At 43.9% G+C, this 17,860-nt stretch overlaps 1 protein-coding gene across 2 annotated transcripts in view; it reads right to left on the bottom strand.

The window, feature by feature from the left end:
• Positions 1-3,084: 3,084 nt before the first annotated feature.
• Positions 3,085-17,860, bottom strand: part of RPS6KA2 (ribosomal protein S6 kinase A2) — a 537,755-nt gene continuing 522,979 nt past the window's right edge. For both annotated transcript variants that reach the window (XM_019549973.1, XM_019549974.1), the window contains 5 exons: positions 17,385-17,546; positions 11,573-11,649; positions 11,064-11,181; positions 5,667-5,804; positions 3,085-5,268 (listed from right to left, as the gene is read on the bottom strand). In XM_019549973.1, the coding sequence (XP_019405518.1) occupies positions 5,143-5,268; positions 5,667-5,804; positions 11,064-11,181; positions 11,573-11,649; positions 17,385-17,546 (621 nt within the window). In that variant the 3' untranslated portion in view covers positions 3,085-5,142. The remainder of the gene's footprint in view (positions 5,269-5,666; positions 5,805-11,063; positions 11,182-11,572; positions 11,650-17,384; positions 17,547-17,860) is intronic.

The following is a 17,860-nucleotide window of genomic DNA, read 5'->3' as shown; positions in this document are numbered from 1 at the left end:
CTGGTGCTGAGCACAGGGAAAAGTGGCCTCTTGCCCACCCCATGGCGCCCTGCTTCAGGTGCTTGTAACCCACACAGGGCTGCCTGGAGCAGGCACAGGCAGCCCCATGAGGGCTGCAAGCAGCTACAGCATGGGGCACTGGCCATGGGGTGAGCAAAGAGCCGCTTTTCCCCAAGTTCAGCATCAGCTTGTAACCTGGCCCCCCGGCCAGCCTGGGCTTTGCGCTGGCTCCAGGCTCACTTGTCAGCAGCAGCAGCTGTGGCCCCCCTGCTTGCCATGCCGGGCAGTGTTGGCTGCTGCTGGCCGCCTGGAGCTCACACACTGGGCAGCCCAGAGGCGGCGGCAGCAAACACTGCCTGGTGCGGCAAGCAGGGGGGCCACAGCTGCTGTTGCCACATGCAGACCGGACAGGCGAGCCTGGAGCCAGCATGGGGCCCAGGCTGGGAGCAGGGCCGGATTACAAGGGTGGTGCTGAGCGTGTGTGTGTGGGGGGGAAAGCAGCCTCTCACTTTTCCACGCTTTGCCTACGCTCAGCTTTTCCCTGGGCCACTTTTCCCCGGGCCTCCCTTGCCCTCCCCACCCCATCCCCCCCCTTACCTGTAGTTCTGGCTCAGGGCAGCCACGGGGTCCCAGGCCAGAAGCCCCTGCTCGGGCTCCCGGCTGGGGAGGCGGGGCCAGGTGGGTCCTGCTGTTGTGGGAGCCTGCCAGGCTTCCCCTGGGTCCTACTGTCCTTGGTTCCTGTCATTTTTACAGGAATCAAGGGCAGATAAATATTAATTTTCGAAATTTTTTAGGGGCCCCATGGGCCAGATAGAATGGCCTTGCGGGCCGGATCTGGCCCACAGGCTGTATTTTGCCCACCCCTGATATAGAGAGATAAACTAGCTGCGTTACTGGAAGCAGTCTAACTTCAGCAACACAGAGCTCTGTGCAGGAAGCAGGGTACCTTAGACATTGCTTTAATGATTTAAGAAGTACCTCAAAGGGAAGAAATGACTTGGTTTGCAATTTTTTCTTAGTTATGATGTATAAAGTTATCCTGAACTACTTTACTGAAGTTATTTCAGGCTTGTTTTTTACCTAAGGCATGTCAAAGCTGGTTTTCCCAATTGCATTGCTTGCCTATCTTTGAGGAATCAGGTATGTGGCTGGGGAAGTCTCTGGGCCCTTGTATAATGGAGTTGATCATAAATCTTTAATATTTCCTCAGTCCTTTATATTGAGTGGCACAGGCCTTAAAATAAAGTTTCAAACAGTCCAAATAAAAAAACCCTTCCCTTCTAAATTAATCAGTTTTTACTTTCATGTTTTCTTTAACATCTACCAGTGTTTCAGAAATTCAGTCTTCTATCAAAAACAAAGTACGTAAAACTTGAAGCTCCTCTGTAAAACAGTCTGATTTAGAAACAAAACCCAATGTTTCTCATGTCACGTTCCTATATTGGATAGAGGAAAAACTGCACAACCCAATTGTTTTTCATTAGTATTTCACTTCTAACTTGGTGCCTTCTTGCTAATTGGGTTTGTATAAACACTTTAAGAACCATTTTTCAGAAAAGCCTTAGCCTGCCTGAGATTTCTGAGCAGTTTTGCATGTTGAATTTGCTTCTGTGCAAAAATCAGAGGGATTTATTTTGGGAGACTGAAAAGGCAGCACAGAACTGATAGGGCAGGGAGCAGAGGAATCTCAACTCCTTGCCCACTGATCTGAGTCATAGGTAAAGCTGGTCTTTACCTTGACTGACTGCCTGTAACACACCGATTTTACTGTGCAGGTGTATGCATTCCACTCTATTTGCTTTGTATACCTTGAAGATGCAGGTATTTAACAATACTAGTTTTAAATCGCCAAAGGCACTAGGTCACTGTACAGACTAACAGCTTGCATTGTGGTATCTTCTAATTCAAGGTAGTTTTACAGGAATGGAAAAAAACACCTAATAAATCTCCCATAAGTTTTTTTAAAAACTTGCAAAGTCTTTGAAGGCAAAATTTTTGACTGAAAAGCTTATTGCTGAGCTAAGGAGCTAGAAGTTTGTAAAGGAAACTCTAGCATAAAAGTATCTGCAGCAATGATAGCCTGTAATGCTTCTTTAAATTACTTTTAAGGCTGATTGTAGTGAAGAGAAAGCTTCTCTAAAACACCTCTTCAAATATTGACTGAATATATGTACTAGCCTGGATAAATTGGGACAGTATGTACATATATTTGAATGCCCTGGCAAAAATCTCCTAAAGGGCAAACACCATTAAACATGATTTATAAGCTCCTGAAGTAAAATAATATAATCAAGGTAAGCTAACAGTTGTTCTTCCACACTTGGCCCACTCTTTGCATGGTGTAGCCAGGAGGATAGCTGGTGACTCAGAAAACATTATCTTCATGGAGTTGGGATCAGATTCACCCTGTTCATCATCTGGCACAATAGGGTCATAAAAAGTGGTAGATTTGGCCCAAAATAGTATTAAGATGAAAAAGAAGCTTGAGAGAATTCAAATGAAATCTGTCAAAAGGGAGCTGGGCTGAATGAAGTAGCTGTTTCAATTTTCTCTTTTGAGAGAGAGCACAACAGCAGCACTGATGGATCAATACGAAATCTGAGGGCAGGCAAAAACTGTACATGATATATACACACACACTTTTCCTTTCCCTATAGAACATACTTCTGCACATAGAGCCGCTTTCTCACATTTGCTCAAGCAGCACAAAGCAGTTGGAGTCCCAGAAAATCCAGTTCCTCCCCTCCAAATTTCCCTCTTCTGGGCAGAATCCCTCCCTGCAGCTGCCCTGCCTAGCCCCAAAATAGGAGTCATTCTCCATGGAAAGAGAGCGTGTCCAGTGCTTCTGAATGACTCCATGATCTCCACCTGTCCCTTGAGATTGTTGACAGTCAAGCATATGAAGCTGCTGTGATTTGCCCCAAGAGCGACGTAGAAGTCGCCTACAGCCACACCTCCCAGTTCTGTACCAAGCACAGCTTAGCCAGACCAGAGAATCAGGGCCCTCTGTGTTTTATATTACATAAAGATACACAGTCATGTCCATATGTGCTCACACAAATCCAAATTAATCCATTCACCTTGTGAATTTTCACAGCATCATTTATTCTAAAAAAAGAGTAAGAGCTTCAAGGGAGAGCTGCTTCGCAGCGATCCTGTGTGCACAGCACATAAACCAGAACATTAAATATTGGCTTAAATTAAGTGTAAATTTAAAAATAGATTCACGCAAACAAACATAAATTTCAGATCAACATCAGAACATACAGTCCTAGGAAGTGCATTGTTCTACCTAATGCAGCTCTTTGTTCCCCTGGATACACTGGTGCAATGGGTACAGGTCTACTGATTCCAGTTCAGCATCAAGATGCACAGGCTATTCAGCAAGAAAAGCATGACCTCCAGCATATACAGCTCCATGTTCACATTTTCTTTTTTTCCCCCTTTCACAACAGAAAATGAAAGCCAACACAGTACATTAGTTGCTCCTGCAAAGCATCTGAGGTGATGAAATTCACTTGGAAAACACACTTGACAAAAGCACTAAAAATAACAATTCCAGCCAACTTGTGACCACTCATAGCCAAGATGGATAACAAAAGGAAATAAAAATGTCTTGGATGTAGCATCACAAAACCTTGCCCATTTTTTTCATGAGTTTTTCTTTCCCTGCACTTGGAAAACCTAGGCACCGGGGGAGGGATCATTTTTTTTATTCTTTCTTATGTATCCTTCATCATCACTGTTATCATTGCATCTGGTAACAGAGTCACCTGACCTCTTTAAAAATTGGTGCCAGGAACAAACACAGAATAGGAAGCTCAGCCCTTAATGAGGAGAGGAAATGCAAAAGGTAATAACTATTTGGTGTCATATGGCACCAAATAATACTATATAAGCAGATACCTATGGTCATAGAAAAGGGCAGGGATTCAGATATGATCGTAACTTGGTCTCTGGGGCTGTCTCTCTTTGTGCTAACAGGCAAAGGAGGGCCTACAGGACAGACCCAGAAAGAGACCTGGGAAAGCAGCAGCAGCTGTCCATTTGGCCCATCCTAGCTTTAGAAATGTAGTGCCCCAGTTGGCCAAGGACCACGGAAAGGAGACTTCCCACCACTCTTGTTGGCATTCCCAATCTGGCTCCCTAAATGTGTGTCAAACTCCTTAAACACCTGCCTGTGCTCTCCTGGCCAGGCTGTTTCTGCTCACAGTAATGCTCCTCCGAGTCATTCTCTGTGCCGTCCCTACACCCACCCAGGCCTTTTTCTAGATATATTTCCCCAGCCCCGCTCAGCTTGTTTTCCCAAACATCCTGCTTGATGCCACGGAGAGACCAAACCTAAGTTGGACCTCCCTTCCCATGGAGCCAGAGGTTTCTACTCATGAAGTCCTGGCCAATTGCCTTCTATAGTCACATGAGTCCCAACCATTCTTCCTGAAGATTATATTTGTAGGGGTCTCTGCTCTTACAGGGCCAAACCCTCAATTATGTTAGGGTTTGTGACACCTTCTCTTAAAGGGGCTCTGACTCTGTTCCACAGATAACAGTGGGAGAGTTCAAAAGGTTTCTCTGAATCAGCAGAAGCGCTCGTCATGGGCAGCTCTTTCTCCTTGGCTTTGTGCAGGACTTGTTCCTATGTGGTATCCGGCACTGTCTCCCTAGTCTTCAATTCCTTTGGGGCTTCGTTACAACTGATGATCCATTGGCATATACTGTGTATAGGTTGAGATATTCACCGTGATGCAGGCTGGCAACATTGAAAACTTTCAAACCAAACCACTTGCTTTCACAGCAAAAAGTGCTTTACAAAAAGAAAGTGTTCTCACAGGATAACTTAAGGATTCCAAAAATAGCACTCTTGGGAGGGAGGGGAAGGGAACATACTTTATTTGGCTTTAACTCAATAAGGAAATGGAGCAACTGGTAAAATTGGCACATCTTTGAGAAGTTGCTAGCTTAGGATCTTGACCGGAAGGGTAAAAAGAACAACAGAGCAAAGGATAACTTTGCCTTATGCTGGACTTCTGCTATTTCTGGTGATTTCATGAGCAAATTGCCCGAAGTTCTGCTAACTGAGTAATAAAGAGAACCTCTCAAATAGCAAACTGTTGGTTTTCAGCGAGGCATTCTCGGGGACTGCTACAACCTTGTTGAAGTAAGTCTTTTCATTCCCCTCCTCTGAGCCAGATTGGAGGACAATACAGGTTCCAGCCTTGGTGCCTGAGGTGTTCGGTTTAAAGCAAAGTAGGTGGCTGCCATTGCCCCCTGCAAGAGAAGAAAGAGAAAATGCTGCAATTATGGCAAGTTCTATGATTTCTTCCTTTTCCTTCCATGACTCTTGTCCCAGAGCAAAAGGATAATTTCCATTAAACATTATAAATATAGGGCTTGGCGATTCTGATTCTCAGCAATGGGTAGTGGAACTCCTGCCAGTTCATTACACAGCAATAGAAAGTTACAATTACTTGAAGAGGACAAGTGGAAAAGCTGTATATATTTACCATAATGCTATATTAGCCTTGGGCTTGTTGGGGGAAAAAACCCCTCCCTAGCTCCTGTATCTCCAGCATGTTGACATAAAACCCATCTTCTCATTGTTAGTCAGCAAACGGGAAGGAAACTTTTCACGTGGGAGCAGGATGTCCAACAGACACTATGCGTACCTTCACCAGGTGAACATCCTGTCTGCTGAGTTGATTTTGAGACAGGTATTCCCTGTTCACTATCCATGGGTGCCTTAGCACTTGAACTGCTGTTAGTCGCTGATGAGGATCTACATGGAGCATCTTGGACACAATGTCCTGTGGTTGAAGAGGAAGGGAAGAGCAGTAGGAAGAAAAAGAAAGTAATTACATTCTGCAGAAACTGATTGGAAATATGTTACTAAGATCTTTCCCTCTGGTTCCATCACCAGCAAATATTGTAAAGGCTTAAATGTGGGAGACATCTAAGCATTTATAATAATTTGAAAATTAAAAACATAACTTTCTAATCATAATAATAATAGCAGCAATTTTCCAACCCACACTATGCTGAAATCTTACAATCCCATCTTGATCCAGTGATGCTGCTGTGACAATGAATTATGAAGAAGTAAGTGACAATATGGATATGAAATCTGGATAGCTTATTAAACCATCATCTGAAAACTGGGTCTGTAATCTTCATAGCGAACACGGGCAAGTTAGTAGAGCTGGAAATTTTCTGATAGATTGTATTTCTGTTGGAAAACTCCAACTATGATGGAATAGCGAGTACGAGTAGGGAAGTAATTTCACCTGTGTGTATGGCAATGGTGTGCCGATTCTTGAACACTAGATTCTAAAATCCAAGACTTTAACAAAGAACTGTCTAAACCACAGAGACTGCAGAAAGAGAAGAGCCAAAAAAACGATTCAAGGGCAGGAAAAATGCCACCCAGAAAAGACTTAAAGGAATCAGGTGGTTTAGTTTATAAAAAAAGAATTTTGAGAGGTGGCTTGACTAGTGTCCAAGGACTTCCATAGAAAGAAATTACCAATTAGTAAAAAGTTCTTTAAAGTACTGAAGAAAGGTAAAAGCAAGAAACAATGGCTGGAATCTATATTCAAACAAATGTGAATTAGAAATAAGGCACCGATTTTAACATTAGGGATATTTAACCATGGCAACAAACTACCAAGGGAGGTGATGGATTCTCCAGCTTCTAGGCTGTTTACATATGTGAAAAACCCCCAAAAAAGCACTTCACTTTCACTTCAGCATGCCCCCGCACCAAGTGCAGTGCATGCGCAGAAGAGGCATTGTGTCAGTTTGACCTAGCTCACCCAGCATCTATAGATCATGTGCTACAGCAGGACTTTTTGGTGCTTTTATCTAATAGCTGATTGAATCTATCAAATAGCTGATTGAAAATTGATGTGATGCCTCTTCTGTTAAAGCTCTGTGCTATTGTTTTTTTTTTTAAGTCTGCCAGTGGCCTTAGTATCTTTAAGTCAAGACTATCTGGAAGATATGCTTTAGCTGAAACCAAGTTACTGTCTGTATTACAGCAGTAACTGAATGAAGTTCTTCAGTGCTTGCTTTCTAGGTGGTCAAACAAAATGATCTAAAGGTCCCACCTGCCCTACGGCTGTCTGAGTGGATGTCTTGCAGCTAAGGTGCAGAGGTGAGATTCAAGGGGCATAATTTCTAATGCTTAGGTCTTCCACAGACTTCCTACATTACCGTATTTACACAAATATAAGACAAGGATTGTTCCCCCAATCAGCATAGGGGAAAGAGCCCCTCATCTTAGATTTGGGAACAACTAGTTAAATACATTGTCTATCATTAAATGGCTGCCAAAAGCAGCATCTGCTCAGTAATGTAAACCATTGGTGATGCACAGGGGATGCACATGCACCCCCTGAGATTGGCAGTGCACCCCCAACAAAAAACGCCGCCAATGCTGCTGGCGATGCCTGCGGGCAGTTGCCACTTGCCACCCCAATCCTTGTAGCTGACACCACCAGAGGTGTCTGCAGGTGGTTCCCGATCGCTGCTGGCCTCCGCCGATGCTGCCGGCGGCGTCTGCGGGTGGTTGCTGACTGCTGGTCAGCAGTCGTTACCCTCTTCCCCACTGCCAGTGCTGCTATGGCTGCCTGCTGGAGCTTCTTGCTCAGCCTGCCCCTGCTGCAGACACCACCATGGCTGCCTGTGGGAGCTCTCTGCTTGCCACCACCATGCCTCTGTCACTGACACTGCCACCACCTCCGTGGCTGCTGTGCCTCCCCAGCCTCCAGGTCTTCTTGGAGTCGGGTTGCTTGGGAATGTAGCCCAAAGTGGGTGGTAAACTCCATCTAAGGCTAAATACCGGCATGAGACCAATAGTTAACAAGTACCGTAAGGGAAAGTTGAGAAGAACTTTGAAAAGAGAGTTTAAGAGGGCATGAAACCATTAAGAGGTAAACAGGTGGAGTCCACGCAGTCTGCCCGGAGGATTCAACCCGGCAGGCTCGGTCAGCCGGCCCGGGACAATGGATCTTCCTTGCCCCCCACTCCTCGGGGCAGGGCAGTTGGGGACCACCACCCAGACGGCCCCGGCCCTGGCTGCTGTCAGGCACACTTCCACCATGGTGGTGTGCCGCAACCGGCTCTGGGTCAGCTGGGAAGGCCTGGCGGGCAGGTGGGCACATAGCATTCATGATGAAAACCAACTATAAAACTGAATGAATGCAGCCAACACTGAGCATGATTATAAAACACATGGCCCATATTGACAAACATACTAATGGGAACTTTTTGCATCTGTGTGGCCCCTAAAAAATGGGTAGTTGTTCCCCCAAGATGAAATAGGCTCTGGGCCTGAATGTACCACAATACTGGGCCAGCACTAAGAGAGCCCAGAACAAGCTCCAACATCTCCCTAGGTGCCAAAAAGGCAGATGAGAACCTGAGAATATTTTTTTCTTTTTGGTCTTAAAACAAATAAAAAAGGAAGCTGTTCTCTCCACAGGGAACTGGCACCAGGACTGTAGGTACTGCAATACCAGGCTAGCTCCAGAAGGGCCAAAGCCAGCCTTAATGCCCTCCCCTTAGTGCCAAAAATATTTGATCTTAGCAAAAGGCTAACACACTACCTCAAAGATAGGTCAGTGCAGTCCATCTGAAAGAGATTTCTGGCAGTGCCCATTGTGCTCAGTCCTCCTCAGTGCCAACTCTTTTTGAAGTTATGGTGAGCCACTACAATGCATATATTTCAACCTCTTCACTCCCACAGCTGAGCTGTGCCTTTCTCACCCATTTCCAGTGGCTGTGTCGACATGAGACGCTGACTGCACAGTAACCTGAGATTACTGCATAGTATTATCATGTGGCAGAGAGCACGGTGCAATGTTACCATGCAGTAGTCTGGGGCTAGTATGCAGTTACCATTCTGAAAAAGTTTTGTCGATGCTACTGGCTACTGTCTAGTCATTTAGTACTTGTTTAGTAACAACTGCAGAGTCAGAATCTTGTGTAGATGCAGCCAGTAGGGCTGTCCAAAACTTTGGTTGCTAATTCAATTCAATGGATATTTGGCCTGATTCAGTGGCTGAATCTCCGAATCTGAATTGAATCAGGAGACCCTATAATCTCTCCAAATTGAATTGGAACTCTCTGAATCAATTTGGAGAGATTTGGAAAGATTCAACAATTTGGACATAGACACAGCTTTAAATGTTTTTTCTGCATACCTCAAGGTACCAGGCAGCTTGTGAATGCTGTGATGATGGGGAGGATGAAGCATTCCACAGGATTGCAGGGGGCTCTGCATCATGCTCTGCAGCAAACCCAGAAGTGGACCAGAAGCACTTCCGGTCCGCTTCTGGGTCGGCCAGGGAGCATGCTAGGGGACCCCTCCTGCCCTGCTCTGGTTTGGCAGCTGGTGCCTCCTGGGTTTGTGGTCCCCCAGCAGACAACTGCTGAGCCAGGGAGGCATGGGGGGGGGCCTCCTTTGTGCTCAGCAGTGGACCCAGAAGTGGACACTTCCAGGTTTGCCGCCAAGCACGTGGGGGCCCCCCCCCCACACTCTGTGGGACATTCCATCCTCCCCATCATCGCAGCATTCACGAGCTGTGCCTGGTACCTTGAGATACGTAGAAAATTTTTTTAAAGCTGTTTCTATGGCCGAATCGCTGATTCTCCAAATCAGCATTGAATCTTTAGATTCAGATTTGGCCAAATCAAATCAGGGACAGTGATCCAAATCAACAAATCAAATCACTGTCCCTGATTCAGGCTGAATCTGAATCCAAATTAAATATGGCCTGTTTTGCACACTCCTAGTGGCCAGTGATTGCTGTTTCTTTACCAGCATTAAATGTCTGGCAACCATCACCAAACTGGGTTCCAAACAGTTCATCCAGAATCCCCCTGTCATCCTCTTTCTCAACCTTAGTGTGACTCTGCCCTCCATGAGCTGGAGCCAGACCAGGTTGCCATGTACCTCATCTGCATATACATTTTTGGAGGATCCCAGGACTTGTGACAAGAACACTTGGTTCCAGTCATGAGTGGGGCTAACTGACTTTCACTTCCATGTTAGCAGGGGGAGCAGAATCTGACAGTAAGGGGTAGGGGGAGAAGGGGGAAGAAGTTGTGGGGGTGGGAGAGTGGGGGACAGAGAGCAAGGGAACTGCCCAATTCCCCTCCCTCCCCACCCCCCAATTTATTTTCCCTGCTATAGCACTGAGAGGGGGAAAAATTCAAGGCAAACCTCCAGTAATTAGGTTCTGTACCTGGAAAACTAACAAATTTATAAATTTTCCATGTATAGAATCTAATTATTGGGGGAAGTGTCTTATATTCAGGGCTGTCTTATACTTAAGTAAAAAACTACTTTGGACAAGTCTCTTTGGCCAATCTGAGACACTTTGGGCCTAATTCTCAAAAGTGCTGAGTACTTCCAGCACTTCAGGTTTTCTGTACCTTTGAAAACATGTCTAGGACCTCAAAAATGTTACTATTCAAAATTAGGGGCCACATCTGAAGATGAAGGCTATAATCACTGTGTGCTGTAGTCTTTTCATCTATAAAATGGAGTCAAGAATATTTGGTCCTCTCTAAAGGAATGTTTGTAAAGTCAACTAAAATATTTGAGTAGAAGGTGCTATGCAAATACAATGTCAATTATTATTGACATAAGACCAAACATTTTCAAGTGTACACTAAAATGTTAGTTTATGGGTTGCCTTTTAAATGTTTGCTGTAGTAAACAACAAAGTGATCTACAAATAAATAACACATCTATGGTATTGGGTCACCTACATTTTTGAAAATTTCTGCCAAATAAAAAAAGGGGGTTTTAATATTTTGGTATTCAATGTATTTGTAAGTTACAGGGTCATATAATATGTCACATTCAAAACGTGGTGCAAACACTTCTAATGTACTAATTCAAACAGAACAATAATAACATATACATTTCTCATTGAAGGAGACACAGAAAATGAATATTCCGTTGATTTTTCCTCAGATTTTCAAGAAAGGATCTTACAACAGAAAGAATAATTGTCCCTTTCAGTAAATTAGACTAAAACCATGAAAAATCCACTGACCTTTGCAGCATCTGATACTGAATCCCAATTTCCTCCTGTAAGTGCATATTTGCCACTGCCAATCCTGGCCAAAATCTCTTCTGGGGTGTCATCTGGTCCATTTGCAAAAGGGGTGAACCTGTTCAAAAAACATCACAGACATGTATGTATTGTGGTTTGCAGGCACAGAACTACAGTTTCTTATTTTGTAGTCCTGACTCCTGTAAATAATCATTAGGCCTTTGAGTAAGGATTGCAGAAGCATCTGCTCAGTTTTCGTTCAAAGTACAGAATATGCAGACATGTGGTAATCTGTGTTAGTTTGCAATCAGGCAGAAGACAGGGCAGTGTGGCCTCTTAGGCCAGGTCCACAAGAGCAGGGGCATGCCTTTACAGCAGCACAAATAGTAGTGGCACAAATTTGTGCTGCTACTTTGTGCTGCAGTGCATGCCCCTGCCTGTGTCCTTTGCAGTGGGACACATTCAAGGAATTTTGAAGTGTCCTGTTAGAGGAAAACTCTTGCACTTACCCCGCCAACATAGTGTACAACAGGATCCCTAAACTCCAGATGTCACAGGCTGCATCATAACCTTGCCGTTTCAGGACCTATATTAAAGAAAATAGAAGACAAAAATAAGGGGGTCAATTTATGTTTCTAAATTTGTAACTTCTGAATGTCAGGGATGGATGTAGTGGCAGCAATCTCTTCACATTGGCAGGATAATTCTGACAAACAGGTAGAGTATATTGTTGTCTAGGGCAGCAAAATACTCAGTAATTTTGTGTGTGTGTGAGGATGGGATGGAAAAGGAGGACATTTATCACTGTTTAAGGGAACAATCTATTTAGCTGCCCCTAGACACTTGCTTCTAAAGAACCCACATAATGAAGTTTCCTTGGAAGCTTTTAAGAGCAGGTTAGACATTTGACTGGGGTGCTTTAGGGATGATTTTGTTTTGAGCAGGCAGTTGCATCAGATGACTTCATGAGGTCCCTGCCAGCCCTATTTTTCTGTCAATCCATGAGAAAGAGACTGGGTTTTCAAAGCAATGGCTCAAACCAATTATTCACACAAACACATTGAAAATGTGTAGACTGGACAATGTAAAGCAAGGTACAGTCACCCTTACATGCAAACATATCACAGAAGAAATCAATATTGGGATTGAAAGACACGTTACTAACTTTACTACTAAAGCAACATGTGAACAGTCTTTACAGGTTTTAGTTAAAACAATTCTAGACATTAGTAGCATGAATCTCTGGCAATGTAAAGAGGGGGTACCTTTATACACATCTAGGGTCCCTTTATATGGCTAGAGCATTGTAAAATAAAATAAAAATTTTTGTGCAAATGACATTTAGGCCCAAGGGTTTGATTTTTGAAACGGTCCATGTATGAATTCAGTTCTCAGACCTGCATGCCGAACTCAGCTTGAGTGCAGGATGTACTGTTTTGTGAAACCCTGCATCTACACTTGGGAAAAAAATGGCTGAGTTTAGAGAAGACTTAGTGAGCACATATCTGTCAACCTCACTTGGACCTAAACATGACCTTCACCTAGCTTGGACAATGGCAGAACATGCTTATTCTCCTCCTCTAGGCCTGGCCTTGCTGCACCTGCAACACTCTTAGTAATCTCTAACCCAGGAGGGAATGTCTTTGATCTACAGGAAAATAGGACATATTTAAAAGCATTTTAAAAATTTTTAAAAGCATATTTAAAACCATTTGCCAACATGTTTTAGCAAGTGGTTTTTTTTTAAAACACTGGAATAGACAGTTTTAAACTTAAAAAAGTATGTTGGCTGGTGTATATTGACCCTAGAGATATGTAAGTCAAAAGGTATCAACCTTCATATACTCAGACGACAAGGTTCACAGTTAGGGCAGTGGTTACTTAAGGTAAGGCTATCTAACTGATGGACCACAGGCTGTATCCAGACCTGAAGTCCCTGAGGCCCTGATCCTGACATGGCTCCCCCACACTGCTCCAACTTCTGCTGCCACCAGAGTCTCCGGGCTCCCCCTCCCTCTTTCTGCTTTTGCTGTCTACCCCTGCTCCTGGTGGCCCATGGGGTGGCCCATGGGTACCTGCAGCTGGAAGTGGAGCAGGAACCCTGCATGGTGCAGTATGGGGGTGATGGCATGGTCCAGCAGGGGACAGAGGGGGCCATATGGCATGGTGTACAGGGCTTTAGCGTGGTGCAAAGCAGGGTATGGAGGCACTGACTTGGTGTGTCAGGGAGGCATGTGGCTAGGGTCTTCAGACCACCAGTCACTCAGAAGTTGGAAACCCTTGATCTAAGACATATTAGGTGACCCCTCCTCTAGCATTGACCTCCCATCCTAATCTAGACTTACCCACTGAAAAAGAAAACCCCAGAAGGATTTGTTTGTCAAATCACTTTTCAAAATATAACTGCACTTAATATTAATATTGGAATTTTAATCAAATAAGCCCCTTGGGTTATACTAGGGGCACTTAAATTTGACTAGGGAACTGAATGAGGTTTAAAATATGTATCTAATCCAGCTCTTAGCTCAAGAAACTTCAAGCCACTTGAGAAATGGGGGTACTTCAGATGTTACCATTCAGTGATGAAAGTGACCCAGAAGTTTATCTCAAATCATCAAACCACTAGGCTGTTGTATCACTGGGCTAAAAATATCATGAGCATACTCTCTTCACAGGTATTTTCTGCTTTGACTTGTAATGGAAATGGGGAAATCTATAGGAAAATAAAGATAAAAAATATCCCTTACATGTTTGTAAGCTAGAAAAGGTTCTGTTCAGATTTCCAATGAAATTCGAACAATGAAGTTTGCTTATTTTATATAAAATGTCCTCCTATATTTGGTCATGTAACAAATGGGTTCTTTGGCTTGTTTTTCCCTGAATGAGCCTGTTTTACTCTTTGTAGAAAGCATTACTCCCACTAGGTGGTGTACTGGTTCTTCCTCTTAGAACTGTTTTAACCATGTGCCTTCTGCTACCAAAAATTAAACGCTTTTCATAATAAAGGGAGATTTATGTAAGTAAAATGTGTTATCTCACCTTTGCATCCTCTCCTTGTATCATATGCTGAACTGACTTCCTAACTTCCTATTTAATTTCATAAGCACATTGAAGAAATCGTTGCAGCATGGCTTAACAAGAAAGAAGCATAATTCAACATCCTGCTTGCCATCAGACACCTTTGAGTTAAATAGACTGTTCCAACTTTTATCTGAGCCTAATCTGCATAAAATTAACTTTTCCAACCAGGAGAACTTATAACACCCTCCAGCTCTCCTGTGCAATATGAAGTTTCATTTCTACCTGGGAGAAATTGTACAATCTTTGCATTCTCCTTCGCTGAAGGAAGGGCATATGAGCCTGAAAGCTTGCAAATAAAGAAATTATTTTTGCAACTGTCTAGTTGGTCTAATATATCACCTCTACCACACTGGCTGCTTTTGCTTTTTAGACCAGCATGGCTACAATCTTTATCCTTGAATATGGCTATTGCATATACAGAAGGTCTCTGAACAACTACACTAAGTGTAATGGAACCCTGTGTAGATGTTAAGAAAATATGGTGGACCTCCTGACACTTTCAAGTTGTTAAAAAAGGAAAGAAACTGCACTGCAGAAACAAGAACAGTTGACTGAACGTGTGGTTGATTGGAGTGTGTTGGCTGCTCAGTCATCTACGGTATATCATTATAGGTCGCAGAACATAAGCTTGTGTCCAACACTGTGAATCTCATCATAAGACAATGAGAAGATGTCAGCTCAATAAATGTCACATTTTGACACTGGATGGCTACAATCCATGTTTTTTAAAAGCATCTCAAAAGGACTGCTGATAGAAAAAAATCCTATTTTTCACTTCACAGTTATAAGCATAACCAAACTGCTAAGTTTTCTTGTGGTGATTGGAGAATTATGGGGAAATGGGGTTGTGAAATGGGTACCAGCTAAGTGAAAATGATGTTTGACAAAGGATGAGACGCAAGCTTATGATAAGTAACACTTTTGTATTTTGTTATAGGGCAGAAACTAGCAGAGACAGACAAAGCTGTACATTGAGGGTATAAGAATCAGCTCATGAACATGACTCAAAGACGTGATAAAAAATCATGTGGGAGCTAAACTTGTTGAAACTCCGTAAGAAGGGCAGATATGGGTTTGTCCACCAGCATTTCAGGTAGACAAACCCATAGAGAGTGGGCAACTTAAATCATTCAAACAAGGAGAGAAATCCAATCCTGTTCCCATGGTTACCAATGAGCATAAGAGAAGTAGAAAGGAAGAACGCTCGTTTAGTTTGGAGCACTAGCCTTGGGACTCAGGGGGTAGTTGCTGTGTTGCTGGGCAAATTGCTTATCGTCTCTTTACCTGAGTTCTCTGTGTGTAAAATGGGGATAACAATTCTTCCTTACCTACAGTGTTGCAAGGACAAATATTTTAAACACTGATAGATGCTTAGATGCAATAGTGATGAAGACCATAAAAGGACCATAACTGAGAAAGAGAGATAACATTCCCATAATGAGCCACACTCTGGTACCCTTCCTTACTCTACACAGCACTGGCTTCAACAGGACAACACAAAGGGTCAGGTACTATTCAATGGGCACATCTACATGTGCTATTAATGCTGTAAAGGCTTACTTCACAGTAAAATACTGTGGGGTAAACCTTCCCTGGGAGCAGGTCTACATGTGCTCCCTGTTGGAATCAAATTTGCTCTGCCCAGTACAGGGCTGATTCTACCCTGCTCTGGCCCCCTGCAGCAGCTGGGGGAGCTCTGGGCTCCCTTGGAGTGCTAGCCTGGGGACTAGTAGGAAGCACGGAGGCTGGTCCCTATCTGCCTGGTGCCAGGTGAGCTCTGCCAGCTGCAGTGGCAACTGTCTCCTTGCCTTGTACACATTAGGAGGGGTCCTGATGTTCAGGGGGCCAACAGACTGTTGCCACTGCAGAGCTCTCCTAGTCCCCTGTACATGGGGATAAGCACAGTGCCCACTGGGACTTCCCTGCACAGCTGGGGGCTGGATGAGAGATGCCCTGTAAGCAGGACAGCTCCTGGTCAGCCCACCAGCTGCTCAGAGAAATTCTTGCCCAGTTCCCACCAGCCCTGGGCTGCTTGGAGAAATCCCCACCCAGCTGGGAGCTGGCTGGGAGCTGTCCCAGAAGCAGGACATGTCCCAGCCAGCCCCCAGATGTACAGGGAAGCAGAGAGCTGCTCAGTTCCAGTGCTGCTTGACTCCCAGCTCCTGTGGTGAGCCAGGAGATGAGCAGCACTGGGACAGGATGGGGCAGAGAGCTACCCCATCCCAGTGCTGCTCCTGGTGGGAGCTGGCAGCACCAGGACCTGGGGAGTTCTCTGTCTCCTGTGGCTTTGTAGTGTTGGGGCTGACTGGAAGCAAATTTATTCCTGGTAAGCCTCTACACATGCGCTACTGTGCAGTATGTATTGCATAGTTAGTTTACTACTTGCATTCACAAGTAGTACCTAACTGCACAGTAAACTAATTTATTGTGCAGTAAATGGTGTCCTCATGTAGATGGTGATGCTCTACTGCATAGTAGATTAGTCTACTGTGCAGTAAAGCATCTCATGTAGACACACCCAGTGAAAGTGGCCTACAAGAGAAATAAGTCTAGAGATTTGGTACTCAGATGGGAGTCAGATATGCTGCCACACTGAGGACTTAAGGAGGATGGGCTAAACTATGCTAGAGTGAGCTGAGTTCCTTACAGTCGTAAGACTTTACATCCATACTATAACTTGACAGATTATACCTACCTGGATTACTGCTTGAGAAGTTCAAGGGGAGGGATATTTTGCAGAATCTTTCTTGTTTGCAACACCTGGAATCCTGACAGCCTAACTCCAGTGATGTCAACAGCCAAGCTCCCACTGACTTTTCATCCTGGAGATGGTTTCTCTCCTGATTCTTGATTAATGTTGGCTTTGGCAACATCATCAGAATGATGATTCTGAATCCCACATTTTGATGTGGTTCACTGAAAGGCCACCAGCCTTCTATTCTTTTCAAAGAAGTAGTTGAGGAAGGAAGTGGTGCTTCTACTTTGGTACTCACCAAAGTGATAAATAAGTCAGTCCACCCAGACACTGGCTTCTCTCAGTAGGTGTATGGGGAATACTAAACAGACAGCAAAGACTGACAAGAAGAGGAAGCAGCTGGCAATGGAGCATATTATTTTCATCCCTACTCTAATTTCTGCCTTATTCCTTTCAAAAAAGCAGAGAGCAAAAAGGACCACAAAGACAGAGAAATGCTTTCTGCCCTATATTCTGCACCCATAGTTTATGAAAAATAATCCTACCTCAGGGGCTACAAAGTTGGCCGTATAACACGGTGTCATGAGCAGTCCATTCTCTGCTCTCAACTGTTTGGCGAATCCAAAGTCACAGATCCTGATGGAATCTGGGTTTCCTGATTCATCCATGTAGAGAATATTACTGGGCTTCAGATCTCGATGCACAACCTTCACAGAAAACAAATCAATAATAAATATAAAGAAGATGGTTACAGCACTCAAGTTTTGGGTACCATTCTGAATTTCTTAGTGTGTAGGACAGTAGTGCAAAAAAGTCTCTTATTTGAGGTAGGTAGTAGTTCTTGAAAGAAATACACTTTTTTGTGTGTTTGTTTTTAAATGAATGAGCTGAGGTTATGGGTGCAGAATTGTAAAATCAGAAATAATAATACTTGTGCTGATATAGCAAGAGGGAGGCAGATGTTCCAGTGGAAGGAGTCTTTTGTGTGGGTTAGCAAAGGCAATTACTGAAGAAATACAAT

Source organism: Crocodylus porosus, unplaced genomic scaffold, assembly GCF_001723895.1.
Source record: "Crocodylus porosus isolate Cpor-Errol unplaced genomic scaffold, CroPor_comp1, whole genome shotgun sequence".
NCBI lineage: Eukaryota > Metazoa > Chordata > Crocodylia > Crocodylidae > Crocodylus > Crocodylus porosus.
Note: the sequence above shows the minus strand (reverse complement) of the source record. Positions and strands in the feature narration are given on the sequence as shown.